Source organism: Delphinapterus leucas, chromosome 15 (assembly GCF_059928025.1).
Source record: "Delphinapterus leucas isolate spDelLeu-1000000601 "Yukka" chromosome 15, BTC_Dleu_Yukka2, whole genome shotgun sequence".
Taxonomy (NCBI): Eukaryota; Metazoa; Chordata; class Mammalia; order Artiodactyla; family Monodontidae; genus Delphinapterus; species Delphinapterus leucas.
The window spans coordinates 16,161,598-16,187,666 of NC_143143.1; the positions used below are offsets into that span (position 1 = coordinate 16,161,598).

Consider the following 26,069-nt stretch of genomic DNA (forward strand, 5'->3'; position numbering starts at 1 on the left):
TCTCAACCACTGCACCACCAGGGAAGCCCCAGGAAGTGCGTTTTAAACGTCAAAAAGCATAAAGGAAGATCTCAACATGAGAAAGTGATAAGATGGTGTTTTTGTTTTTTGTTTTAATTTTTGGCCACACCCCAAGGCATGTGGGATCTTAGTTCCCCAGCCAGGGATTGAACCCACACCCGCTGCAGTGGAAGCATGGAGTCTTAACCACTGGACCACCAGGGAAGTTCCAGTAAGATGGTGTTCAAAATGAAGAGGAGATGTTTAAAATAAAGAGGAGAAAGGGTAAAACAAATGTATCTATGAATCCGTCTACTTATTCATTCATTCTCCTTTCTTTGGGCTCCTGCTGTGTTTTAGATCCTGTTCTGGGTCTGGGGATATAAAGGTGACTTTGGGGACAGCAAGCTGGACTTTGCCTCAGGGAGATCACATTCATCCATGCATGGGTGTAGGTATCCATCTTTCATTTTACTGTATCCTTAGATGTCACAGCTAGAAAAGTCCCAAGAGAGCATCTGTTCAACTTTCAACTCTCTTTTTGTAAAGAGAAAGAATGTGAGGCCCAGTAATACAAAAAGTACTTTTCTCCAAGAGTGAGTGATAGAACCAGATAGAGAACTGGGGCCTTGTCCCTGGTGTCCCTTCCCCACCATCCTGCCTCTGCTGAGCCCTTGGCATGCAGGCCTCTAAGCTCTGAGCGTGGTATCTCAGTTCTGCGTCCCTGAGAGACTGTTCATGCTTCCTGGGCAGAGTCCCCACAACCCAGTCCTGTCAGCTAATGGTGACAACGAGAAGTGACATAGTTACCTGGCTTGTGAGTGACAGAGGTGGGACAGCAGCCCTGATCTTGTATCAGTTATGTCTTCCTGTCTTATCTCACCTCCCTCCACCCCCACCCCTGCCACTAGAGAGACTGAGATCTCCCTGAGGGCGGGGCCCAGGTCTGATTCCTCCCTCCTCAGGGCCTGGCTCAGGGAAGATTCTGGGAACACAGGCTGGATGAGTGCAGCCGGGGGTGGGGGTTGGATGTCCCTCAGCCAGGGGGCTTCTAAAGCCCTGGCTGCTAGTCCAACTCCTGGCATCCAAGGGGTGAGAAGGGAGGTCCAGGCCCAGGTGCTCTCTGGCCCTCTGAGGAGGAAGAGCAGAGTGTTGGCCTCTGCCTGACAGCATTTCCGGGGTGTGGGTGAACTTGGTGGCGGGGCGGGGGAGTTCCTGGCCAGCATTAAGTAGCACAGGATGGCTGCTCCCCATGCAGAGCTCTCATCCATCACAGCACTTCTCAAGGGTGGTCTCAGCGTGGCACCAGAATGTCTAACACTTTCCTAATACTTGCTGAGCCTTTTGACAAAGAAGAGCAGATCTCTGGGTCAATGCCTCCAGCAGGAAACAATGTCTGCTTAGAACTATATACCTTTGTTTACACTGTATTTATTTCCATGTTTTACCTTCTATTTCTGACAAGTGATACTTGGTTTTCCATTTACAGAAGTGATACAAAACAGATTCCTTGTAAAATGAATTTATTAAGCAAATGGTAAACCAATTTAAAGAAAAATATAAAGTACAGGTGGTAACTGACATGGCAAAATCCTAACATTCAGGACTGAGGTTTGAGAAGTCAGAGCCCAGCGAATGGAAACTCCTTCGCCTCCCCCCAACACCTGGCTCTGCACCCAGAGGGGAGGTCAGCTGATACAGATATTGGGGCTCCATTTTTGTGGGGTGGAGCATCATAAGTAAGCCTGTCTTGGGGCAACTCTGTCTCTCTGGACCACTCCAAGAAGCTGGGAGGGAAGACGGCCAGGGGCCACGTTCTGGGAGAATGTTCCTTTCCACACCGGATCAAACTCAGATCTCCTTGGCTTGGGCTTCCCTCACCGTGGAAGGGTAAGATCCAGAGGGCTGAGATGCGGCGGCCTCAAGAGGACATGCTGCCCACCGGCCTTTTGCGACTCCGGGTCCCAGGTGCAGGCAAGAGATGGCCTCTTGTTGCGAGGTGGGGGTCAAAGCCACAGTTTATATGTAATAAGATGCTCTTTTGCCTGACCTTGACCTCTCTGTATGTGCTTTTCTGGAGGGATGATGTGGCTCTGGGAAGCTGAATTCCTGTCATCTCCTGCTAGCACGGCTGACACTTGTCATCACCACACTCTGTTCTTCAGCATCCTCGGGACCCTCACTCCAATGTCGGCATCTTAGGTACACACTGAAGGAGGGTGGGAGCCGCGGCGTTGATGCTATTTCCTGTCTGTCTGGTACCTTGAGTTCTTAATCTGGAATGTGATCTTGGCAGTTTCTGGCCCAGAGGTGGCCTCAACTCCAGTTCTCTAAGCCACCGCCCCGGGCAGATAAGCAAAGGCACCTCTGAGCTTGCCCCGCAGCGCAGGCTCTGTCCACACCCAGGTTGCCCAGGCCCAGATCCAGGGGAACCGAAACCCAGAAGTTAAAGGCTTGGGAGGGGCATTCTTTCCCAGGGCCTCAGCTGTCAGCTCAGGTTCTCAGGAGCCTCAGGGTCTTAGGATCCCTCTGAGGTTGGGCCTCCCCCAGGGGTCTCTGGGAGGCCAGTCCTCCAGGCCCTGGGGATTCAGAAACTCACGCTGGTCCGGGCTTCACGCCTCCAGAAAGCTGAGATCTGCTCCAGGGTGACCCGAGGCTGGAGGCCCCACTCAGGATCGGGGCTTCCTGGCCGCAGCCTCCGGGCCTGGGGGCTCCCTGGATATGCACTGGCCTCTGGCCTCTGTTCGGGCTCAGCCCAGCTCACCAGGCCTGGGGTGTGGGGCCTCTCCTCCCAGACCTGGGGCCTCCAGAAGGTGCTACGGGTTGGGGCGTTTGGTGGGGTCTGGGGGACCAAGGAGCTGGGAGGGGAGCATGGGGCTGAAGGGGCAGGTGGGGCTGTCACTCGTGCCTCCAAGGCGCCCCCCTGGGTGGGTGGGTCTGGGGCCCGGTCCATCAGCAGGGGGACCGCGGAGCCATACCAATCCTCGGAGCGCTCTCGGGGGGTGCCCGTGGGCTCAATCCATAGCTCTCCTCCCGGGCGCCAGACCAGGGTGGGTGCGCAGATGCTGGGGTCTGGGCGGAGGGAGCGGCGGAACAGGCGTTCGGCCAACACGGCTGTGGTCAGGAGGAAGACAGCAGCCAGGGCGGCCAGGGCCAGCATGATGGGGACACAGGGCCCGCAGGGCAGCGGGGGCCATGAGGAGGCCTCTGATGCAGGGGGCCCCTCCATGTGCCCAGAGGGCTGCTCTGGGGTCGGAGGCATCTGGAGAGCTGGGGTCAGGAGAGGAAGCACATGAGACAGGGTTGGCACGATCAGGAGAGAGAGGGGCCAGGGGAGCAGGGTTCAGCAACGTCTGGCTGGAGAAACAGACCCAGGCAGACAGAGGAGCCCGGAGGACCCAGAAACAGCGGGAAGGAGCCAGATGGCCAGAGAGATGGGGCCCACCTCGGTCTGCAGCCAGGCCCTCCTGTTCAGAATCCCCAGGCCCTTTCTGGAAGCTGCATTTTCCTCCCAGACTCCAGGGTGCCTCAGACAAAACTGAACTCAAACTCAAAGAACCCAAGGACTTCTTTCCTCCTGTCTCAGCCCGCTCATGTCTTGCTTAGAAGAAGTGCTGGGTGAGGAAATGAGAGCCTCCGTCCCAGCTCTGCCCCTGCGTGTGGGCCCCGCTCCCGGCCACATTGGCGGTGCCCTGGCTGCTCCTTTGCCCTCACAACTCTCCTTGGAGTTGGTCTTGTTCTTTGCAGGCTCCCCTGAGTTTGCTGTTGTGCCAGGTCTCAGGTGCCACCTCTGCACCTGTCCCCGCAGTCTCTGTCTGCCTCTGCCTGTCCCCCAGGTCCCCCACCTGCAGGGGCCTCCTGCATTCCTCACCTCACCTCAGTCAGTCTCTGGGCTCCTGGCTCGCCCTCAGAGCCGCTCTTCCCTGTGCGAGCCAAGGGTGCAGGGCAGCTGCCTCAGATGAGGGTGGAAGGGAGGGCACCACCTGTTGCTGGGCAACTGTGCCCTGGATCTCCCAGCCCCCCCGCAGAGTGTTTCCAAGGCAACCTGGGGGGATGTGGTCACTGTGGTGGGGAGGCGTTTCCTGGTGAGAGGTGGGGCCGGAATGGGCAGCGGTTCTGTTGATCTCAGTGTCACCCCACAGTCAGGCCCCAGGCCCCAGAACAATTACCTGGAAGCCAAGAGAGAGAGACAGAGCCCATCCAGACCACCAAGGTGGCTCGCTCTGTCCTGCTCGCAGGTGGCTGCTGTGTCCCTGCCCTGCCCACTGGGCCCCGCCATACCCACTCCTGCTATCTGTCCCCACACACCCTCCTGCTTGCCCACCTTCTCCATGCATTTCACAAACATATATCTTCTTGTCCTCAGACCATTTAGCCCCAATTTTGCTTGGAAACTATCTGTGAGGTGAGGCTCAGGTAGCAAAAATGTCAGGCCTCTGGGAAGAATCCAAGGCTAAAAAATATGCTGAGGCGTCTCTCCAAGACCACGAACATTTGTCATCTCGGCTCCTTTCTCCTGGTGCTTAGTGTTGAGGAGAGAATCATCAGCTCCTGGACTGGGAGCCTTTCAGAGACTGTCTAGAATCGACCCACTCACTGACAGATGGCAGGTAAGCCCTAAATAAGGGAGGTGTTGTGTTCTAAGTCACACACCTCATGTATATAGGAGGATGGCGGGAGCACAGATATAAATGCCTTCTCTGGCAAACAACGTGTACACAACAGAACTCTTCCTACGTACTCAGATTTTGTTTTGCAAAATGACAGCCATTTAATGTGAAAGGCTACAAAAAATATGTTGAAATGTTAGTGTCTTACCAAAGAAGGTCACAAAGGCAGCCTGACTCAGATTGCTCTGTCCTTGTGGTTTGGAGGGAAGGGCCAGAAGGAGTACAAAGTGTGGCAGGGGTAGGAGTAGGTGGAAAGGAGAGTCCCAAGGCTCTGGCCTTAATATGCATCACCCACCGAGGTTAGAATTTGATGATATTATAAGCCTTAAAATAAAACCTGAGCTTAATACCACTGAACTGGATATGTACAAGTGGTTAAGATGGTCATTTTTGTGTGATATGTATTCATGACGATAAAAAGTTTTCTTTTTAAAAGAAATTCCAAATAAATAAAACCTGAAAATTGTTATGTATGTTCTCTTCTAATTAGTCTTTCTTTAAAAAAAAAAATTAAAGCTCTAGAACAGTAAACATTATTCAAAACCACAGGGCTTCCCTGGTGGCACAGTGGTTAAGAATCCACCTGCCAATGCAGGGGACACGGGGTCCAGCCCTGGTCCGGGAAGATCTCACATGCCGCGGAGCAACGAAGCCCGTGCGCCACAACTACTGAGCCCGCGTGCCACAGCTACTGAGCCCGTGCACCTAGAGCCTGTGCTCCGCAACAAGAGAAGCCACCGCAATGACAAAGAGAAGCCCCCGCTTGCCACAACTAGAGGAAGCCTGCGCATAGCAACAAAGAACAAATGCAGCCAAAAATAAATAAATTAAATAAACTAAACAAACAAACAAACAAACCAGAAAGACCAGGTATGATTTTTTGTTGTTGTTGTTCCTAAGGTATCAAACTGGCTGTTTTGATTCTTAACTGTTTTTCATCACTTACAAAAAGGCTTAAAAAATTTTAACTGGTTCCTCAAGAAATTAAACATAGAATTACCATATGTCCAGCAATTATATGTCTACATATGTGCAAAAGAATTGAAAGCAGAGACACAAACAGATATTTTCACACTAATGTTTATAGCAGAGTTATTCACAAAAGCCAAAAGGTGGAAAGAACTCAAATGAACTCAAACGACCATTGATGGATGAATGGATAAACAAAATGTTTATATTATATATAAAATATTGTTTATATCATACATGTTATTCAGGCCTAAAAAGGAAGGAACTTCTGAAACATGCTACAACATGGATGAACCTTGAAAACGTTATGCCAAGTGAAATAAGGCAGACACAAAAGGACAAATACTGTAGGATTCCACTCATATGAGGTCCCTGGAGTGGTCAGGCTCCAAGAAACAGAAAGTAGAATGGTGGTTGCCAGGAGCTGGTGTTTAATGGGTCTAGAATTTCAGTTTGAGGACTTCCCTGGCGGCCCAGAAGTTAAGGCTCCTCGCTCCCAATGCATGGGGCACGGGTTCAATCCCTGTTCGGGGAACTAAGATCCTGCATGCCGCATGGTGCCGCCAAAAAAAAAAAGTATATATATATATATATATATATATATATATATAATTTCAGTTTGAGGAGATGAAAACGTTCTGGAGATGGAGGATGGTGATGGGTGCACAACAATGTGAATGCACTTAAACATTGTTAAAATGGGGGAATTCCCTGGGGGTCCAGTGGTTAGGACTCAGTGCTTCCACTGCAGGGGGCACAGGTTCAATTCCTGGTCTGGGAACTAAGATCCCATAAGCTGCGCAGTATGGCCAAAAATTTTAAAAATAAATAGGTAATAAAATAAAAATTGTTAAAATGGTAAATTTTATGGTATATATATTTTACCACCATGAAAACTTTAAATCATAGTATAGAAAATTGAAACATAAAGAGGAAAATGATTCCTTACAATTTCCTCACTCCCAAATAAACCTGCATTTTTTTTTACAGCTTCTGCAAAGTAGGGAGCAAAACCCAGGTATTCTGACCCCTAGCTTCCTCCCCCTCCACCATGCAAGAATTTCTGCAAAAAGGAATCAGGAAGTTACTCAAGGAGTGTGTGTAAAAGGGAAGTCTCTGGTCAGGAGTCTGGAAAACAGGCCTTTGCGTGGGAGTCTTCTGGTTGACGGGGTGCTCCTGGATCCAAGTGTTCTGGGATGAGCCTGGCTGTGCTTGGAACCAGTTAAACTTTTTTTTTTTCCTTAAAGCTCTTCCACTTTAATCTCCTTTAGGATTTTCTTTGAACTCCATATGCATTTTATTTCCCCCCACCCTTTATTTTCTTTTTTGGTCCACCTCACGCGACATGCGGGATCTTTAGTTCCCCAACCAGGAATCAAACCCGTTCCCCTTGCAGTGGCAGCACGGAGTCTTAACCATTGGACTGCCAGGGAAGTCTCATTTTTATTTTTTAATTGAAATACAGTTGTTTTACAATGTTGTGTTGTAAAACTCTATTTCTCATACACTGTGCAGCTGGCCCATGGGCTGCTGTGTGCAGAGTTCTGCCCTTGGTGCTCTTCACTCCTAAGTGTATGTGGTGGTTTTTTAATATTTATTTATTTATTTAGGCTGCGCCGGGTCTTAGTTGCGGCGTTTGGGATCTAGTTCCCTGACCAGGGATTGAACCCGGGCCCCTGCATTGGGAGCGCAGGATCTTACCCACCGGACCACCAGGGAAGTCCTTATGTGGTGGTTTTAAAACATGTCTCCAAATTCCTTTTCACTCCTCCTGTCAGAGGTAGAATCTCATCCCCTGCCTTGTGAATATGGGCTGGCCGTTGTGACTCACTTCTTTTTTTTTTTTTAATTTTATGTATTTTTTTTTTGGCTGCATTGGGTCATCATTGCGGTGCACGGGCTTCTCACTGCGGTGGCTTCTCTTGTTGCGGAGCACCGGCTCTAGGCACGAGGGCTTCAATAGTTGTGGCTCGCAGACTCTAGTTGTGGCGCACAGGCTTAGTTGCTCCACAGCATGTGGGATCTTCCCAGACCAGGGATCGAACACATGTCCCTTGCATTGGCAGGCAGATTCTTAACCACTGCGCCACCAGGGAAGTCCCATGACTCACTTCTAATGACTAGAATTCAGCAGAAGTGACAGTATGGCTGCCACGGCTAGGTTAAAAAATAGGGAGAGTGCTGTTCCCACGTGGCTTGGGTTCATTCTCACTGTCTACTCATCCTTGAAACCCAGTCACATGTGTGAGGAAGCCTAAGACACAAGTAGGTGCCCTGGTTAAAGTCCCAGCAAGGGTCCCAACTGACAGCCAACGTCAACTCTCTGACCCGTAAGCAAGCTCCTTTCCAGATGACTCCAGTCCCAGGCTTCCAGCCACGTCAGCGGATGCCGAGTTATCCCCACTCAGCCCTGGCCAAAAAGCAGATTCATGAGAAAAAAAAAATATTGCTGTCTTAGGCCACTAAGTTCGAGGGTGGTTTGTAGCACAGAAATAGATAATCTGGAACATTCTACATCAGTGTTTCTCACCAAGTGAGTAAGGACAGTACTTCAGAATAACCTGTGGGGCCTTCTCCAGGGTTCACTCTTTATCCCTATTCTTCCCCCACCCCATTCTATTACACTGTTTTAGGGCCTGAATTGGGGAGGGTGAGGAGGAACATGGTAGCCACGAGAGCACTGAGTTGGTTAAGAAATCCCACAGGTGATTCAGATACGCCCTCCCTGTGGATGAAATCTGCTAGACCTGCTCTGTCCAATACGGTAGCCATGAGCTAGGTGTGGTTCTTCAAATTCAAATTCAGTCAAGTAAAACATTCAGCTCTTCAGTCTCACTAATTACATTTCATTTAATTAATCCACTAATTACATTGCAGCTAGTGGCCACTGTATGGACAGTGCAGCTACAGAACACTCCCGCCATCACAGAAAGCCCTATTGGGCGGTGCTGCTTTAGAACCTGGCTTCCCAGACGGTCAGCAGCACCCAAAGAGAGCATCAGAATGCACACTCTCGGGCCCCGCCCAGACCTACTGGATCAGAAGCTGTATCTTATCAGGATACCCAAGTGACGTGTGGGTGCATGAATGTCTGAAAAGCACGGCACTAGCCAGTTCTCAACCTTGGCCATATGTTAGAAGCACCCCGGGAGCTTTTTAAAAAGATTGAGGCTTGGACTTCTCTGGCAGTCCAGTGGTTAAGACTTCACACTTCCACTGCTGGGTGCACAGGTTCGATCCCTGGTCAGGGAACTAAGATCCTGCGTGCTGTGCAGCGCAGCCAAAAAAAAAAAAAAAAAAAGCCTGAGGCTGAAGCCACACCTCAGACCAAGTAAATCAGAATGTCTGGGGAGGGACCCAGGCATCAGTCGTTAAGGTTTTCCAGGTGATTTCAATGGGCGGCCAAGGTTGAGACCCACTGCTATGGTCTACATCCTCTGGGGATCCAACAGCTTCTGCCCTGCAGTGGACACCTGTTGGATTGTTAGACTGACGCCACTATTTGAGGAAGTGTCTTTTCTGAATGGTTGCAGTAAGAGCTGTCACATTTCTATAATGTCACCCCCACCACATACACACACTTAACCGTGAGTTGATTGAATGCCTCAGGTAGGCTGGACCAATGAGTTCTTTCCCTTGGAATTTTGGAACTGAGACTGAATGTCTCTGGGTGACTGAATCTGTTAGATGTGAGGGTTGGGAACTCTCAGTGCTCCCTCTCCCATCACGCGGACCAGAGAGAGGAGCACTGGAGAGAAAGAGAGAGATTTCTGATGCTGTTTGAGTCTCTGGTTCCATTTCCCTCCAGTTGCCCAGCTATAGTCTTGTCCTTGGCTCATGCGTCCTTATAATACATTTCCCTTTGTGCTTAATAGTTTGGGTTGGGTTTCTGTGACCTGCAACCTGCAAATGCTTATTTAATATAATCCTAGGCCTGTTAACTATGTTCCAGAACAGAATTTATTTTTTTTTAAATTTTGGTCTCATGGCTTGCAGGATCTTAGTTCCCCGACCAGGGATTGAACCCGGGCCCACAGCAGTGAAAGAGTCCTAACCACTGGATCACCAAGGAACTCCTGGAACAGAATTTCGAACTAGATCCCACAGGTAACTCAAAGTTACTAAGTAAAAAACTGCTTTATTATTATTGTACAGAACATTTCTTTTTTTGTACTTTTCTATATTGTGTAATATTTCATAATATTAAGAAGGCTTCCTGGGTAAAACTGCCTGATTTATTTGGGCAGCAGGCAGACAGGGGAGGGGAAGAAGCAGGCTTTCCCAGCAGTGCAGCCTCTCTGAGGAAACATCTGTTTGCAAAACTGGAGCTCTGGGCCATGTCTTCTCCGGTCAGAAGTTCCAGATGATGCCAGGCCCAGTGTATGTGGACCTCAAAGGAACAGAGATTTGGGGGCTTGGTGAGCTACCCACTGGGGTTCTGCTCACTTTTAGACTTGCTAAAGGAATTGCTAACTGACTGCCTGGTACCCCCTTCACTTCTGCTTGTATCCCACCTGCCTAATCTGGCCATGCCTACACCTTAGTAGTTCTCTGTAGCGCTAAACTGAAGCCCCATCTGGAGATAACTGGACCTGATGGATCTTGAGGAAACGATCATTTGAGCTGAGTATGTTGGGGGGGGGCCCTGCCCACAAGGTGGCTTTTGTGGGTCCTTTTTCTCCTCCATGATGCTACTTGAAAAGTTAATGAGGTATATTCCAGACTGAGGCTCTCAGTGGCCAACACCTACACTCTATGATGCGTCGCTGCCCACCAGATGTTTCCAGGAGAAAGGAGGGCCCAAGGGGCTACCACAACTTCCCCAACTCCTATGTGTACTGAGCCTGACCATACTCAGGTTCTTGGCCTGATTCTGGCGGAGGTGGATGCTCTCAAGAAAACATCAAGGGACTTCCCTGGTGGCACAGTGGTTAAGAATCCGTCTGCCAACGCAGGGGACACGGGTTCGAGCCCTGGTCCGGGAAGATCCCACATGCCGCGGAGCAACTAAGCCTGTGCACCGCAACTACTGAGCCTGTGCTCTAGTGCCCATGAGCCATAACTGCTGAGCCCGCGTGCCACAACTACTGAAGCCCGCGCGCCTATAGCCCGTGCTCCGCAACAAGAGAAGCCACCGCAATGAGAAGCCTGCGCACCACAACGAAGAGTAGCCCCCGCTCACTGCAGCTAGAGAAAGCCAGCATGCAGCAACGAAGACCCAACGCAGCCAAAAAAAAAAAAAAGAAAGAAAGAAAACATCAAACTTCATGTCCTTTACCACATACCTGACTATCACTGTCTCATTCATCAGAAAGGATTACTACCTCTATGGGTCATTAGTCACCTGAGATCCAGCTGGAGGACTCACTTGTATTCTGGTTCCAGAAAACTCGTCCATCCAAATTCATCCATCCTCTAGCTCTCCCATCCCAATACCAAGGGGTATCAACTGGATCCTGAATACATCACTCCATTGCTGCACTTTCTACATGTAGCAGCACTGGGTGGCCAGACTTCATTTATTTATTATTGTTTCTATTGAGCCATTATTCACATACTAAAAATCTCACCCTTTTCAGGTGTTCCATTCAGTGGTCTTTAGTGTATTCACAAGACTGCAACCACCGCCACTGTCCAATTTCAGAACATTTTCATCTCCCCAAAAGGAAACTGTATACCCACTAGTAGTCACTCCCATTCCCTCCTCCCCCGCAGTCTCTGGCGACCACGATCTGCTTTTCCTCTATGAATTTGTCTATTCTGGACATTTCATATAAATGCAATCATACAATTTGTGGCCTTTTGTGTCTTGTATCTTTCACATCGCATAATGTTTTCAAGGTTCATCCATGCAATAGCATGAATCAGTGCTTCACTCCTTTTTTTTAATCACTGAATAAATAATATTTCATCATATGAATATTTGTCTTTCCCACTACCTGAAAGTAGAGCATTCCTATGAAGCCTTCCGTAGACTGAAATGACAAAGTGAAGAAGTAATTATCTTAGGACACATCTTGCTAATGGATGCACAAACTAGACCAAGATAAAGCACAGATGCCCACAGACACAGTTGAAAACTGTGGTGGCTGGATGCTGAGATGCTGAGTGTGGTTCCTGGGGAAAGAGCTTGGCTGTGCCACTCCCTTGCTTGGGGTATGTGCTGCCTCTATAACCACTCACTGCAAAACAGACACTGAATACTACTCTCACCTTTTGGCTTTTACTGTTGTAAAAGCGAAAATCCTCTTCAGATTTCTTCTGGCTAGCAAAAACAGGTACTAATGTAGGTTTTCCTAAAAGCAAAGTGGCATAAAATGAGCTTTCAAGAAAAGTGGGGAAGGGACTTCCCTGGCGGTCCAGTGGTTAAGACTCTGCACTTCCACTGCAGGGGGCATGGGTTTGATCCCTGGTTGGGGAACTAAGGTCCTGCAAGCTTCATAGCGTGGCCAGAAAGAGAGAGAGAGAAAGAAAGAAAGAAAGAGAAAGAAAGAAAGAAAGAAAGAAAGAAAGAAAGAAAGAAAGAAAGAAAGAAAGAAAGAAAGAAAGAGAAAGAGGGGCTTCCCTGGTGGCACAGTGGTTAAGAATCCACCTGCCAAATCAGGGGACGCGAACAAAGTTCTAGCCCTGGTCCAGGAAGATCCCACATGCCGCTGAGCAGCTAAGCCTGTGCACCACAACTACTGAGCCTGTGCACCACAACTACTGAGCCTGCACACCACAACTACTGAAGCCCATGTGCCTAGAGCCCATGCTCCGCAACAAGGGTAGCGCCTGCTCCCCGCAACTAGAGAAAGCCCGCGTGCATCAACGAAGACCCAATGCAACCAAAAATAAAGTGAAAGAAAGAAAGAAAGAAAGGAAGGAAGGAAGAAAAGTGAGGGATACCTGTACCACATTTTGTTTATCCTTTCCTCGGTTGATGGACATGTGGGTTGTTTCCACTCTTTGCCTATTACAAGTAATGCTGCTAGAAACATTCAGGTCCAGGTTTTTGGGTGGACATATGATTTCAGTTCCTTTTCTGTACATACCTAGGAGTAGAATTTCTCATTCATATGGTAATTCTATGTGTAACTTTTTGAGGAACTGTGGGTGGCCAAATTTACAACTATTAAGTTCATCCACTTCTTACTTTCTGCTCAGAACTCACATTCCTCCAGCAACGACAGCTCCACACCTTCCCCTTCCACATTGTTGAGGACCTCAATGAACCTGGCTCCTGAGCAAAATGTGGAGGACACCAACCTCAGGCTAGAAGAGCAGCAGCAGCAGGTGCTGGGGAGACAACCCTTCAGGAAGACGGCGCTGTCTTCCTGCCATGCTTACGCCACCCATCCTGGCTGAAGCCTAAAGACTCCTTCTTAAGCAACGTTACTGCAACCAGAGTTCTGGGTTTCATGCTTCAAGTGGCCTTCATCCACAACCCACAACCCACATCTCACCACTGCCTACTGAGCAAGGTGTGTTTGGACCTTGCCACGCCCACCTGGGGTCAAGAGGCAGCAACCAGGAATGGCAGGGACGTGATCAGTGGGGGAGGTTCCTGATTCGCGCTCCAGACCACACATCAGCACAGCTGAGGGCTCCAAGCAGAATGTTGGTGAAAAGTTGCTTTACACTTCAGAATTTCAGCTTCTGCAGATGAAGGAACATGCAGTCAACCCTCAGCTTCTCCCAACCAGATGGAATTAAACCGCACTCCCTCTTCGTGTTCTCCGTAAAGTGCAGCCTCAGGTGTGAGAAGCAGAGAAGCGGGCAGCAGACGGGCACATTTTATACTTGGACACTGAGGCTTAGAAGGGTTGAGTAGCCTGTCTGGGGTGACTAACGATCCTATTTTGCCCGGGCCTGTCCTGGTTTTAGCAGTGAAAGTTCCATGTCCCAAAATACCCTTAATTTTGGGCAAACTGAGAAAGCTGGTTAGTGTCTTCCAAAGTCACACAACTAGCTGGAGCTGAATCTGAACCCAGATCTCACCATCTCCCATGTCCTCCTCCCGCTGAATGAATGACTTCCTGAGCAGGTCAATCACGTGAAATATATTCAGAGCAACAAGAGATCCAGGTGTTTCCTGATGCTCTTCCCTTCCCTTTTGCCCTCTCTGCAGGGGTGCCCAGACCAGCTGAGAGTTCCATCCCTTACCCAGGGCCATCCTGATGCCTACAGTGAATAAGGACAGGGCCGCTGAGCTCAGGAGAGCTTTATCACTGCCAGGGCCTGCCAGGTCTCACCTACCTGGCTCCCCAAGATCTCAAGAGTCAGAGATTCCAACCTTGAGAGCTGTGAAAAATGAATTAGAGAGGTCCCAAGTGCCACCTCTTTGGGGAAATCTGGGGAGATGGAAAGAACCTGGGCTTTGGAACCAGTCAGCCCTGGATTTAATCTGAGCTTCCCATCTTTTTTTTCTTTTTTTTTTATACTTTAAAAATTTTTAATTTTATTTTGGAGTATAGTTGATTAACAATGTTGTGTTAGTTTCAGGTGTACAGCAAAGTGATTCAGTTATACATATACATGTATCTTTTTTATACATATATCATGTATTCTTTTTCAAATTCTCTTCCCATTTAGGTTGTTACAGAATACAGAGCAGAGGGACTTCCCTGGTGGTCCAGTGGTTAAGACTCCGCACTTCCAATGCAGGGGGTGCAGGTTCGGGGAACTAAGATCCCACATGCCATGCGGCGTGGCCAAAAAAAGTAAAAAAAGAATATTGAGCAGAGTACTCTGTGCTGAGCTTCCCATCTTAATAGCTCCAAGGGACTTGGCAGTCTTCTTAATTTGTGCCTGAATTTCTATTTTTCCCAAATTCCCAACTTGAAGGGCTGCTGAGGAGATAATATTAAATACTTTATATAAAGAACCTCATTTAGCACTTCGGTCCTTGTTTACCTTGACCTAGCATTGCTTCTCATCTCATCTTTCAAGACCATAAAGATCTGCCCCTCCACACTAGGGACTGCCTTAGACCTTCTTACCATTCAGGATTGCTCTACATTGACCATCAAATTCCCCAAGCACTGAGCCTCCCCTTCCTCTTGCTCCACCTGATGGTCCATCTTACTGACACTTCTTTTTCCTGGAGCCCACATCCTGGAGGTCATCACTGACTACCCGCCCTCTTTGACCTCACTCCACTTCCTCTATAACCTTGACTTCATTGTGAATCACTTCAACCCCACTCCTTACAGCCTTCCTCATAAACCTTCTGCCTTGAGCCAATACAACCACCTGCTCTTTGTCCTATCGGAGAAAATCACACAACCCACGATAGTCAGTGCCTCTAGTCGCCCTGTAACATGGATCTGGACAACTCTCGTTCCCCTCCCAACAGTTGCTCTTCCAAACATTTCACAGCTTCCCTAAAGAGACCTGCGCAATGCCACCAATTCTCCATCAGCTGATAATCTCTTCCTCTCTCCCCACGAAGAAATCTGGGGTTTTCGGCAGGAGCCCCAGCTCTCTTCCTTGTTGATTCTCTGCCCTCCAGGATGGGGTTGGCCCCCTTACCCCTTATCCCCACCCTAGCAAGGAGAGATTAGTAATCATAAATATCATGGTCTGCTCTTGGCTTCATTCATGGCTTGCCTGGGGATTCTTACTGGCTTCCTCCGGTTCTTGCAGCCCTATCTGCTCTGATACTTTCCTCCTGTAGTGAAGGAAGGTGTTTCCCACTTTGTACCCTCCACTGACCGTCCTACCCTTTTAAAATGTCTCTATTCCTCCTATGCCCCTGCTCCCAGCCATAAATGATTGTGTCTTCTATGTACCTCACAATTTACTGAACACATTTTTCTATCTAATTTAATCCTCTAAAATAACCCTCTGAAGTGGATCTTTTAAAAAAATTTTATTTATTTATATTGAAGTACTGTTGATTTATAATGTTTCAGGTGTACAACAAAGTAATTCTTTTCCATTATAGGTTATTACAAGATATTGAATATCGTTCCCTGCGCTGTATAGTAGATTCTTGCTGTTTATCTATTTTACCTATGATAGTGTGTATCTCTTAATCTCAAATTCCTGTTATCCTTCCCCCACTTTTCCCTTTGGTAACCATAAGTTTGTTTTCTATGTCTGTGAGTCTATTTCTGTTTTGTAAATAAGTTCATTTGTATCTTTTTTTTATGAAGAGGATCTTATTGTTCCTTTATCAATGATGGTTCAGAGACTAAGTAATTTGCCCAAGACAAGTGATAGCGCTGGATGGACCTCAGCCTGCTTCTCTCTTTTCACTCTGCAATCCTGGCATCAATGACCACACTTCCCTGGCCACAGGTGGGATGTGCATTTCCTCCTCTGTGCTTGGCTGAATCCCCGCTGCGTTCATTCACTGCACTCTGAAGATGTATTCCTTTATGTTTGCCCCTCATAAGGCTGTGAGCCCCTCCAGGGTGGGGAACTTCATTTCTGTTTTCCAGGTTCCCTCAGTAAATGCTTTTGATCACATCAAGTTCAAGCTACCTTGGCCTGTGTGTCAGGTTAGTTGTGGCTAGTTGACCATTTTGCCTTCACACTTTCATAAAATGAGTGGACATGAAAAAGTGATGATACTAGAGAAAAGGTGTGAGATCTCGTGGCCTTGGTACAATAGGGACAAAGCTGAGAAGAACTGCAGATGCTAAAATCAATGACGCCGGCCTCAGTTGGACGTGCAATGGGCTTTAGTTGGTCTGCACTGTATTCAACTGGGAAGGAAGAAAACGAAATCGAAGCATGTGTATAGAAGGCTAGGAATATATGATTTAGGTGTATAACTAAAACACGAGGGGCAGTTAGAAATTTTATGATTTTCTCACTTGCCCTGGACGGAGCCCCTCCTTAGAATGTGAGACTGTGTTGTTTTACTTGCGCACACTTGATTCATATAGAAACAGTCCCTTGGCACTCACCGTGCACTAGGCCATGTTCTGGAGTGAACCCTAAGAGCTGGGTACGGTTACCACCCACCCTTCTTTTTTTTAAGATGAGAAAACAAAAGCAGAGAGAAGTAAAATAACTTGCTACAGGTGCTCACTTCAGCAGCACATATTCTAAAACCGTAGAAACAGAGAAGAGTAGCATGGCTACTGCACAAGGAGGACACAAATTTGTAAAGCATTCCATTTTTTAAAAATTTGTTTTACTTATTTATTTTTGGCTGCGTTGGGTCTTCGTTGCTGCTCGCAGGCTTTCTCTAGTTGCGGCGAGCAGGGGCTACTCTTCGTTGCGGTGCACAGGCTTCTCATTACGGTGGCTTTTCTTGTTGCGGAGCACGGGCTCTAGGCACAGCCTTCAGCAGTTGTGGCTCATGGGCTCTAGAGCGCAGGCTCAGTAGCTGTGGTGCACAGGCTTAGTTGCTCCGCGGCATGTGGGATCTTCCCGGACCAGGGCTCTAACCCATGTCCTCTGCACTGACGGGTGGATTTTTAACCACTGCGCCACCAGAGAAGTCCAAAGCATTCCATATTTTTATGACCAACTCTCTACAAATTCTTATCTGTGGAGAAGACAATGCTTAGATCTGCATCACAATCACCCTTGTTTACTGTGTGTTTTCCTGCTCACCTCCCAGAACAGACTATCCCCACCCTCAACATCCTCTTCTGTCTTTAGCTGAGGGTGGCATTTAAGATGAGGGCTTCGCCCATTTTGGCAAGTTACTCAATTTTTCTGGGACTCTCCCATGTACACATGTTATTAAACTTTGATTTTCTCCTGTTTAAAAATAAATAAATAAATAAATAACTTGCCCCAGGCACACGTGTGCCCTCTGTGTAGTGGTGGCTGGATTCCAACACAGTCTGTGCTTTTCACCAGCACATCACACTATCTCTGTCTTAATGCATTTGCAGAACACATCATGCATGAGAGCAGATGACTGTTTGAACTACACGTGATGTGTAAAGGAAACCAAATCTGCTCCTATTTTTAGATGAATTCCTCCTGACACAAAGCAAGAATGACTGCTTCCTGGTGGAGCGACTCCCACTTTGATAGTTTATCCAGCATATATGAGCACTGGATATAGCTGATCCTACCACTCAGATGGACAAGGATTTCATCCCTTTGAATATTATATTGTCATATGTTCTGGAGAGTGATTATTTTTGTGAGGAGGAGGAAAACAAATTAAAGGAAACGAAGGAAAAATAAACTAAATGAAGGAAAAAAAAGTTGCAGTTGATAATTCAGTAAGAGGGGTAGAGACTGAAAGCAAAAACAGAGCTTAAAAAAAGTTACCGTGTAATTATATCTCAATAAAAGGAAATAAAAACCAGATTCCCAAGTGACTTTAACTTTTGTTCTTCAAGCCAACTTACACAAAATTCTTTTTCAAGTCTTATGATGCGTTTGACAAGATCTCCAGGATCTAAACTCAAGCTAAACCATAAGATAAAGCTAACTGCAGATGAAAAAGATATGGCTGCCTACACCATCTTTATCTGAAAGAGACCAAAAAGGAAGGCCGTATTTTGTGAAATTCTCAACAGAGAAGAGAATAAACATTTACCCAGTACTTACCACGTGCCAGGCCTGTCAACAGAGATTGGTTGATCTCCTTATCTCCAATATACAGATGAAGAAGCTGAGGCCCAGTAGGTCATGAAGAGAGTAAGGACTGGACCCAAGCTTTAACCCATGTCTCTTTTTAATACAACATTCTGTCCACAAATTCTTGGTACATCGCTATAGGTTTCTGACTTCAAAAATGATTAATATATAATCATTTTGTAATATATACACATATCAAATCATGATGCTATATACTTGAAACTAATATAATGTTATATGTCAATTATATCTCAATTTAAAATAATTAACAGTGTACACTTATCAACCCAGATCTGGGTCTCCAGAGCCACTCTAGTTACTGCCCTAGATGTGTCCCAGTCCACTTCTATCCTGACAGTTTTGAACAAATAGCATTGGTATATGAAGAAATTGTATTTGAACCTTACCCTTTGAGTTAAAAAACTGCAATTCGTAATAGGAAATAACATGTCATATCGTGACCCACTACACACAGATAGAGTGTTTAAGTGCACTACTTCAAGAAACAATATTGGGACTTCTCTGGCCGTGCAGTGGTTAGGACTCGGCGCTTCCACTGCCAGGGCCCCAGCTTCGATCCCTGGTCAGAGAACTAAGGTTCCGCAAGCCGCAGGGCCAAAAAAAAAAAACACCCAAAAAACAAACAAACAAAAACCCCCAATATTGGGGCTTCCCTGGTGGTGCAGTGGTTGAGAGTCCGCCTGCCGATGCAGCGGACGTGGGTTCGTGCCCCGGTCCGGGAAGATCCCACATGCTGTGGAGCGGCTGGGCCCGTGAGCCATGGCCGCTGGGCCTGCGCGTCCGGAGCCTGTGCTCCGCAACGGGAGAGGCCACAACAGTGAGAGCCCCACATATCGCAAAAAACAAAACAAACAAAAAACAATATTTAACTTTGTTACATGCACTGCTCTCCTGTTTTCTTTTCTATTCCACTTTTAAAATATGCTGATCTTGAGCTGTTAAACTGATTTCATGGCACACCAATGGGTTAAGATCTACCGTTTGAAAAACACTGTCCTTTAGGGGTTTGGTTGATCTTGAGATATTTTTTTCTTGTTTTATAAATGCAGAAATATAGGCTCTAAAGAATGAGGTGACTTTCTTAAATTCACACAGCTAAGAAATATTGGATGGAGGACCTCAACACAGAATTCTGTGTTTATGCCCAGTATTCTTCTGAATACAGAATTTCTTCAGAGGAAGTGTAAATGAGAAATTGAAGAAAGCCCATATGCAACCCTGTGAGAAGAGAGACATAGCTGTGTGAAGAGTCAAAAGAGGAACATTTCATAGGAGTCTTGCTGCAGCTGACGCATTTGACAGTCATTTCTAGGGGACGCCTGCTCTGGGCCAGGTGAGATGCAGGACCTGGGAATTCAGAGGTAGGGACTACACAGTTCCTGCCTTAGGATGGGCTCCCGTTTCAGTGGAGGAGGCTTCCCTGTAAACAGATAAATTACGGTGCAGGGTAATTAGAACCAGACTAGTGATGGAGGAAGCACAGCTGGAGGCTGTGAGTGGGGGACAGAACCATGAGAGAAAGGAGCCATGAATTCTGTTCAAAGTGAGGGGCTGGGAAGAGAAGGGAGTTGAGGAGAGCAGGCTTGGTGGTGGGCGCAGGGGGTGGCCGAGCTGGTGGTATGGGCAGAATATCTTGAGGGTAGAAGGCACTGGGTGGGCAGAGGAGGGGAGCATTTTGGGCAGCCATGTAACCGAGCAGGACCCTAGGAGGCTTCCCCAGAATAGACCCCCACCCACGTTCTCCACCTGCCTTTTGTCTGTAGAAAAACTTTAGTCAAAGAATAAATTTAATCAGAGAAGCAAGAAAATGCAGAAAGAAAGGGAATCGGTCAAGCAAGACAAAATAATAATACTTTAGCCATTAATCAAAGTCAAGGACCTTTAGTTCCTCCTCAAGGACTATAGATATTATTCTAAGCCACATCCTTTGAGCTATTTTACAGATACTAAAACTCCCACCAGGTGGAAGAAGTTAACTGTACGCTGTCCACAAGCGCGTAGACCCCAGACCAGTTGGAACCAGAAGGTTGATGATGCCGACTCCCGATTACCTCACCACCAACCAATCAGAAGAATGTCCACGAGCTGACCACACCCTGCTCCTTGAACACTGTAAGACTCCTCACCACCCGCTCCGGGGTGGGGCGCACAGTCTTGAGGATGTTAGCCCACTGTGGCCCCCTTTGTCTGGCAAAGCAATAAAAGCTACTCTTTTCTACCTCACCCCAAACTCTGTCTCCTCCTTTCTCTTCGCATTTCTATTTGGCACCGGTGAAGAGGCCGGTTTTTGGGAACAGCTGGAGTAGCAAGACCAAACTAGTAGGCCACTGAGGGGCTGGCGTGTGGGGCACGAGGTTCAGGGAGGTAGAACCCCCTTTTTCAACTTAGTGAGGTCACTTCTGCTCTCTAGACTTTATCCATTGGAACAGTGAAGAGTGAGCAGAAAAGCAAGCTCATGTTTGTTTTCATGGTAAAACCCTTTGCTCAAATGAAACCTCCATGGAGGCCCAATGTATAAATGAGGAGGTGGAGGATGTTTTCTTCTTAACAGGAAACAGATCTGCTGTTGTTTGGAACTATATTGTGAAAACTCCTTGATGGGGGGAAGGGGCAGATTCTCACCCTGGGGTCTGAACATGCACCGAGACTTGGAAAAGACAGAGCTGCTTTGTCTGAGGGAGGGAGGGCCTCTCGGGCAGTCCAGGAGGGCAGGCGAGAGGGGCCCAGCAAATTGGGGGGAGGGTCACTCCCCTCTTGCCATGGCCTCCCTTCCCCAGCCTCACCCACCCGCAGTCCATTCTCCACTCTATCAAAATGCGGAGGAACCCTTTTAAAAGGCAAAACCCTTCAATGGCTCCCCTCCCTCTCGGAAGGAATCCAAACTCCTGACCATGGCCTCCCAGGCCCTGCGCCCTCCGCCCGCTGGCTGCTGCCCAAACCTTGCCTGCCACTGGCTTCCCTCACTTACCACCAGCCGCCCTGCCCTCCTTGCTGTTTCTGAATTCATCCCACGTGCTTCCTGCTCAGGGCTCTGGTACTTATTTTTCCCTCTGCCCGGCCCACTCCTCACCCAAATATCTGTATTTCTCTCCATCACTTCAATCAGGTCTCTTTGCAAATGTTACCTGAGCAGAGGACCCTTTAAGCCAGAGCAGCAGCCTCTCCATCCCTCTTCACGTTCTCGCTCTGCTTTGATGATTTCTTCATAGCACATATCATGTAGTAACATTCATTTGATGACTCCCCCTGCTAGAGTGAAGGCTCCTGAGGGTGGGATTTGACTCTCTTCTTCCTTACTATCTCTCCAGCAACTGCGGTGGTGCCTCCAACATAGAGATGCTCCATAAACATGTGCTGAGTTAGTCGCTTTGCTAAAGGGGCAGAGGAGTCAGTGAGTGTAAGTTGCCTGTGATAGCAGAAAGCTTGGGAAGGCTTTGGACTTTCCCTGCCTGTAGCACTGGAGCAGGGGTACCTTCCACTGCTTATAGGGACTGGGGCAGGTAGGCACCCAGCTGGCACATGGGTTAAATGTGAACTAGTTTAAATAGGAGCTAATGAGGTAGAAGCAGAGGGGGGCCTGGTGTCCCAGGGCCTTCACCTTCTTCCTTTTGGATCCTCAGGCACAGCACCAGCGCAAACTCTAAGATGTACCAGCATTAGCTACACAGTGGCCTTCCTTGTCTCCAGGACGACAGAGGATGAACCCTGAGACCCCTCCCACTGGAGGAAGCGTATCTCTGTCACTCTGGAAAGGGGACTCAGGAACTTTTGCCCAGAACCCAGGGACCAGTCTGCAGGCATGGAGGAGACTCTGGATCTCGGCATGAAACTGAACCTATGACAAGTGTAGGAGCCTCTATTCTGAGGGTCCCAGATGTGTCAGTCATGGAAATGTGAGGGTGTTTTCCCAAGGTGTTCACCTCAGGCCTCCCTGAGCTGCCATCTTTGATTCCCTGTGTTTGGTCACAGACTCTGTGATGTGCTCCTATTAAAGAAGAAGAGACGCGTGATAATGAGAGAGGAGAGAGGGGGAGGAGTCAGAGAGAGAGCTTGGGAGAGATGAAGAGACAAAGAAGAGAAGAGGCACCAAGAAAGAGAGAATATAAAGGGAAAAGCTCAGGGCAAGAGATGTCAGGGAAAGATCAAGACATTAAAGGAAGGAGAGAGAATCAGGGAAGAAAGGCAAGCACAAGAAAGGACAGAAGCCATAAGAGAACAAAATGGCTGGAATGAAGTAAAAGTTGTCACCAGGATGTGCTCGTTTTGGACATGCAGAAGGTTGGAGAGGGGAGATCACAAAGGGCATCCTTGGCTGCCCTCTTAGCTCCCGGAATCTCCCTGCCAGGAGCTCCACCCTACTTCCGGCTCATCAGGGTGGGGCTCCCTGTGTTTCCTGGGACGAGTCCTCAGTCCCAGATGGTGAGCCTATAAGGGGGTGGGGTACTCCGAATGCCACGCTCCTGATCATTACTAACCAAGGCTAAGGGTTCCAGCCCCTCCTTGGGCTTTGTCTTTCTGCCCTGCTGACACAGTGGGTCAGAGGGCCAGTCCTAGAGGGGCCCCAGAAGAGAAGGGCTGGCAAAGAGAAGAAATCGATGACACCAACCCTGGGGAAGTTTCAGACCTACAGGAGGGAGCCGTTGCCCTGTGTGGGCTACAGCCCCAGGAAGATTCAGCTATGGCGCCCAGGAGTCCTGAGGGCCCAGAACTGTCCCCAGAGGAGGACCTGTCTGCTTTTACTTCCTCAGCTTCCCACTTGCCTGCTGCACTGACTCTACCTGTTCCAGGGAGGGGGATCTCCAGGTGTCCTGTGGCCTCAAGTCACCGTTCTCAGAGAGAAAAAGTTTGTGAAGAGTCTGACAGATCGAGGATGGATGAATGGAAAAAATAGAAAGTACAGCAAAATATTAAGATAGAATCTACATGGTGGGCATAGGGATGTTCACTGTACAATTGGATTTTTTCAAATAAAATATAAGGGGAGAGAAAAAAGGTGTCTGGCAAATAGTAGGCATTCCTAAGTATAAGGCGTTGGGAGTGTAATCCCTTTCCAGGAGAATCTATATTTCAAATACCTGCAGAGGACAATGTTTATCCTGAAAGATGGCAGATTGCAGGTGAGGGCACCAGCAGAAACAAAATAGGGGAAGGAGAACCTTGGACCACACCCAGAGGTGATTAGGAAGTTTGCCCGCCCAAAGCAGCTGGCCCTTCGGTTGGTGATCTTTTCTCAAGTTTATTCTGCCTCTCCTGAGATCTGGGCTTTGGTCCAGAGTTGACCCCACCCTGCCACCAGACCCTGCCTGACAACTGACCCTAAGAGTTTGATCATGTTTGCTCAGGAGGTAAGGTTCACGCAATGAAGAGCAGGGGGAGGGCTTGGACGAGGTATAAAAGACCTGGAAGTTTCCAGGGGGTTACTTTGCACTTGAAAGTGCCAGGTGAGGGGTGACAGAGGTGTGGGCTGAGGGGTAACAGGGATGCCTGGATTTGAATTAGAGGGGATTCACGCTGAGCTGAAGAAGAGGCTTCCTGGATTGAATGGCTGGGAAGACCTGCGTGTCAGCTAACACGGGGCATCTGGTTGTGAGCTAGTCTTAGGTGTAAGGATATCTGGATCTCAGCTGAAGGACTGGGGACACCTGGGATACACCTACGGCCAGATTTGTGTTAGTGGAGAAGGAGGTATGACAAATAGACCAGGTGCCTGGGATCTCCTATCTTAAGCCGGTTCCGATTTCTTCTCCAACTTCTCAGTCTATCCCACCTGCACCAGAACTGCTTGGACAGTGCTGTTGGCTGTTTCTTCTATCACCACCTTCACTCCCCAAGTGACCCAGAGACCCACCTCTAAAATGCTCCTTTCCTTCTGATTTGAGACTAGGATGAAACTAGGAATTTAAACTATGCCCCAGATGTCCCACAGACTGGGCCAATCTACCACAGGCCTACTTCAGTTAGGTTTTGCTCTGACTCCTGGTTTGATAAGCTCAACCATCTCTAGGATTTGGAGATGTCCTCCACTTCTTCTTTAGAAAGCTCCTTTCCTGCTTTGTGCCAGGAGGGAACAGGGCTTGACAAAGCTTAATCCAGTTAGAAGGTCAGGACTGACCTTCTGGCTTGGGAGGGAAGAGAAGGATCGGCTGTAGCCAGACCGGAGAGAGGCAGAGGGATTGAGGACACATAAGATAGTATTTGTGACAAACAGGACTAGAGAGTGTGGACAGTTCTTTCTAAGACCAAGACTGGGTGGATGAGGTCTGAGTTGAAGGACCAAGAAACCCGAGGCTCAACTGGAGATCAGGGGTGCCTGGGTAAATGATATCTGGGGGGATAAGGGTAAACGTTCACTTTCTCCTTTCTTCCCACTCCAGCCCCAGGATGTTGACCGTTGCTTTTCTTGCCCTTCTTTGTGCATCAGCCTCTGCCAGTGAGCGTAAGTGAGAAACCAGGAGCCCAGCACTAGAGTCAGGGGAAGCAGCTTCCTGTACTGCTGGTGGCCAAGGCTGTCAGTGGCTGACTTGGGGTGGTGGGAACTGAGTTGTGGGGGGAATAAGGGTGGTGGGGAGAAACTGAGCTCTCAGGGGATTTCTCCCCCCAACTCCTCCTTTCCCTCCAGTTCAGGCCAGCTCCTCCTCTTTCAGTGGAGAGTATGGAGGCCATGGAGGAAGGCGATTCTCCCATTCTGGAAACCAGCTGGATGGCCCCATCACTGCCATTCGTGTCCGAGTTAACAGCTACTACATCATAGGGTAAGATTCTTTGCGTTTCGGTGGTTTGGGGACCTTCTAGGATCTTACTAAACTGTGAATTTCTCAGTCACTTTGGATCACATCTGTTTCAATCAAGTCACAGGGATAACAGGATATGGAAAAATTATTAGAGGACTTGGATTTGAGACCTGTGCTGTCGAAACCCCTAACACACCCACACTTGTGATCTTGGGTAAATCATATACCATCAACTCAGAGGGACCTGGAAGTTGTCTAGTTTTTCCCCCAACCAAGGTTTAAATCCCCTCTGGCATCCTCCATCTTTGCTTGATGGCTCTCCCAAAACTTTATCCTTCTGATCCTGGATTTGTATCCTAGCACAGCATGGACAAGTCTCTTCCTTCATCGGAGCCTTTCAGATGTTTGAAAAATCCCTTTTCTTGTTTCAAGTAGGGGGTGGGGGCCTGGTGGGAGTGTAGACTTCAAATTCAAGCTCTGATATTCCCTGTCTGGGTGATTCTGGGCAAGTTGTTTTCCCTCTGTGAGCCTTTTTGTCAGCAAAATGAGGAGTTGAAGTTCCATGTATGATCTCCAAGGGCTTACCCAACCCTCACATTCTGTGGGACTGGCAGGGGGTTTGTCATCCCTGTCACTAGTCTGAAGGTCTCAGCCTGTAGGCCAAGAGGTCCTGAATTCTGATCACCTTACTCAGTGTCTCCCTTCCTTCCCTCCTCACCCCTGTCCTTAGTCTCCAGGTGTGCTACGGCAAGGTGTGGAGCGATTACGTGGGTGGCAAGTTGGGAAAGCTGAAAGAGATCTCCCTGTACCCTGGGGAATCAGTGGTCCAGGTGTCGGGAAAGTACAAGAACTACCTGAGAAAGCTGGTCTTTGTGACTGACAAGTCCCGCGTCTTGACTTTTGGGAAAGACAGAGGCAAGAGTTTCAAAGCTGTCCCCTTGCACCCCAACACTGTGCTTCGATTCATCAGTGGCCGATCTGGCCGATCCATTATCAATGCCATTGGCTTCCACTGGGGTGTCTACCCCAGTAAACACGAGAACTGCTGAGTTGTCCTGCAACACTGCAGTGGGGGTATGGGAACCCCTCACCACTAACCACCATCCACCTGTCTCAATAAAAAAAATAATAAAAGGGC

At 48.2% G+C, this 26,069-nt stretch overlaps 2 protein-coding genes and 1 non-coding gene across 7 annotated transcripts; 2 read left to right on the plus strand and 1 right to left on the minus strand.

Moving 5' to 3' along the window:
* The first annotated feature begins 838 nt into the window (after positions 1–838).
* ZG16 (zymogen granule protein 16) lies at positions 839–26,069 on the plus strand. Of its 3 annotated transcripts, XM_089895917.1 has the most exons (9): positions 839–4,610; positions 5,220–5,540; positions 9,636–9,746; positions 12,786–19,533; positions 20,163–20,312; positions 21,821–23,545; positions 24,575–24,636; positions 24,820–24,952; positions 25,662–26,069. In XM_089895917.1, the coding sequence occupies exons 7-9, from the start codon at positions 24,582–24,584 to the stop codon at positions 25,978–25,980; spliced, it is 507 nt and encodes a 168-aa protein (XP_089752043.1). In that variant the 5' UTR covers positions 839–4,610; positions 5,220–5,540; positions 9,636–9,746; positions 12,786–19,533; positions 20,163–20,312; positions 21,821–23,545; positions 24,575–24,581; the 3' UTR covers positions 25,981–26,069. The 3 variants fall into 3 exon arrangements, with proteins under 3 accessions (XP_089752043.1, XP_089752044.1, XP_022444022.1); XM_089895918.1 differs by lacking the exon at positions 5,220–5,540; XM_022588314.2 differs by lacking the exons at positions 839–4,610; positions 5,220–5,540; positions 9,636–9,746; ... (1 more) ...; positions 20,163–20,312; positions 21,821–23,545 and having other exon boundaries at positions 23,557–24,636.
* Positions 1,507–4,001, minus strand: C15H16orf54 (chromosome 15 C16orf54 homolog). 3 transcript variants are annotated; one of them, XM_022588310.3, is made up of 2 exons: positions 3,877–4,001; positions 1,507–3,270 (listed from the first exon to the last, which is right to left on the minus strand). In XM_022588310.3, the coding sequence occupies exon 2, from the start codon at positions 3,260–3,262 to the stop codon at positions 2,588–2,590; it is 675 nt and encodes a 224-aa protein (XP_022444018.1). In that variant the 5' UTR covers positions 3,263–3,270; positions 3,877–4,001; the 3' UTR covers positions 1,507–2,587. The 3 variants fall into 3 exon arrangements, with proteins under 3 accessions (XP_022444018.1, XP_022444019.1, XP_022444020.1); XM_022588311.3 differs by having other exon boundaries at positions 3,872–3,981; XM_022588312.2 differs by lacking the exon at positions 3,877–4,001 and adding an exon at positions 3,446–3,865.
* On the plus strand, positions 16,655–16,757 carry LOC115803797 (U6 spliceosomal RNA). The gene has a single exon (XR_004024590.1). It is a non-coding gene; the product is annotated as a U6 spliceosomal RNA (small nuclear RNA).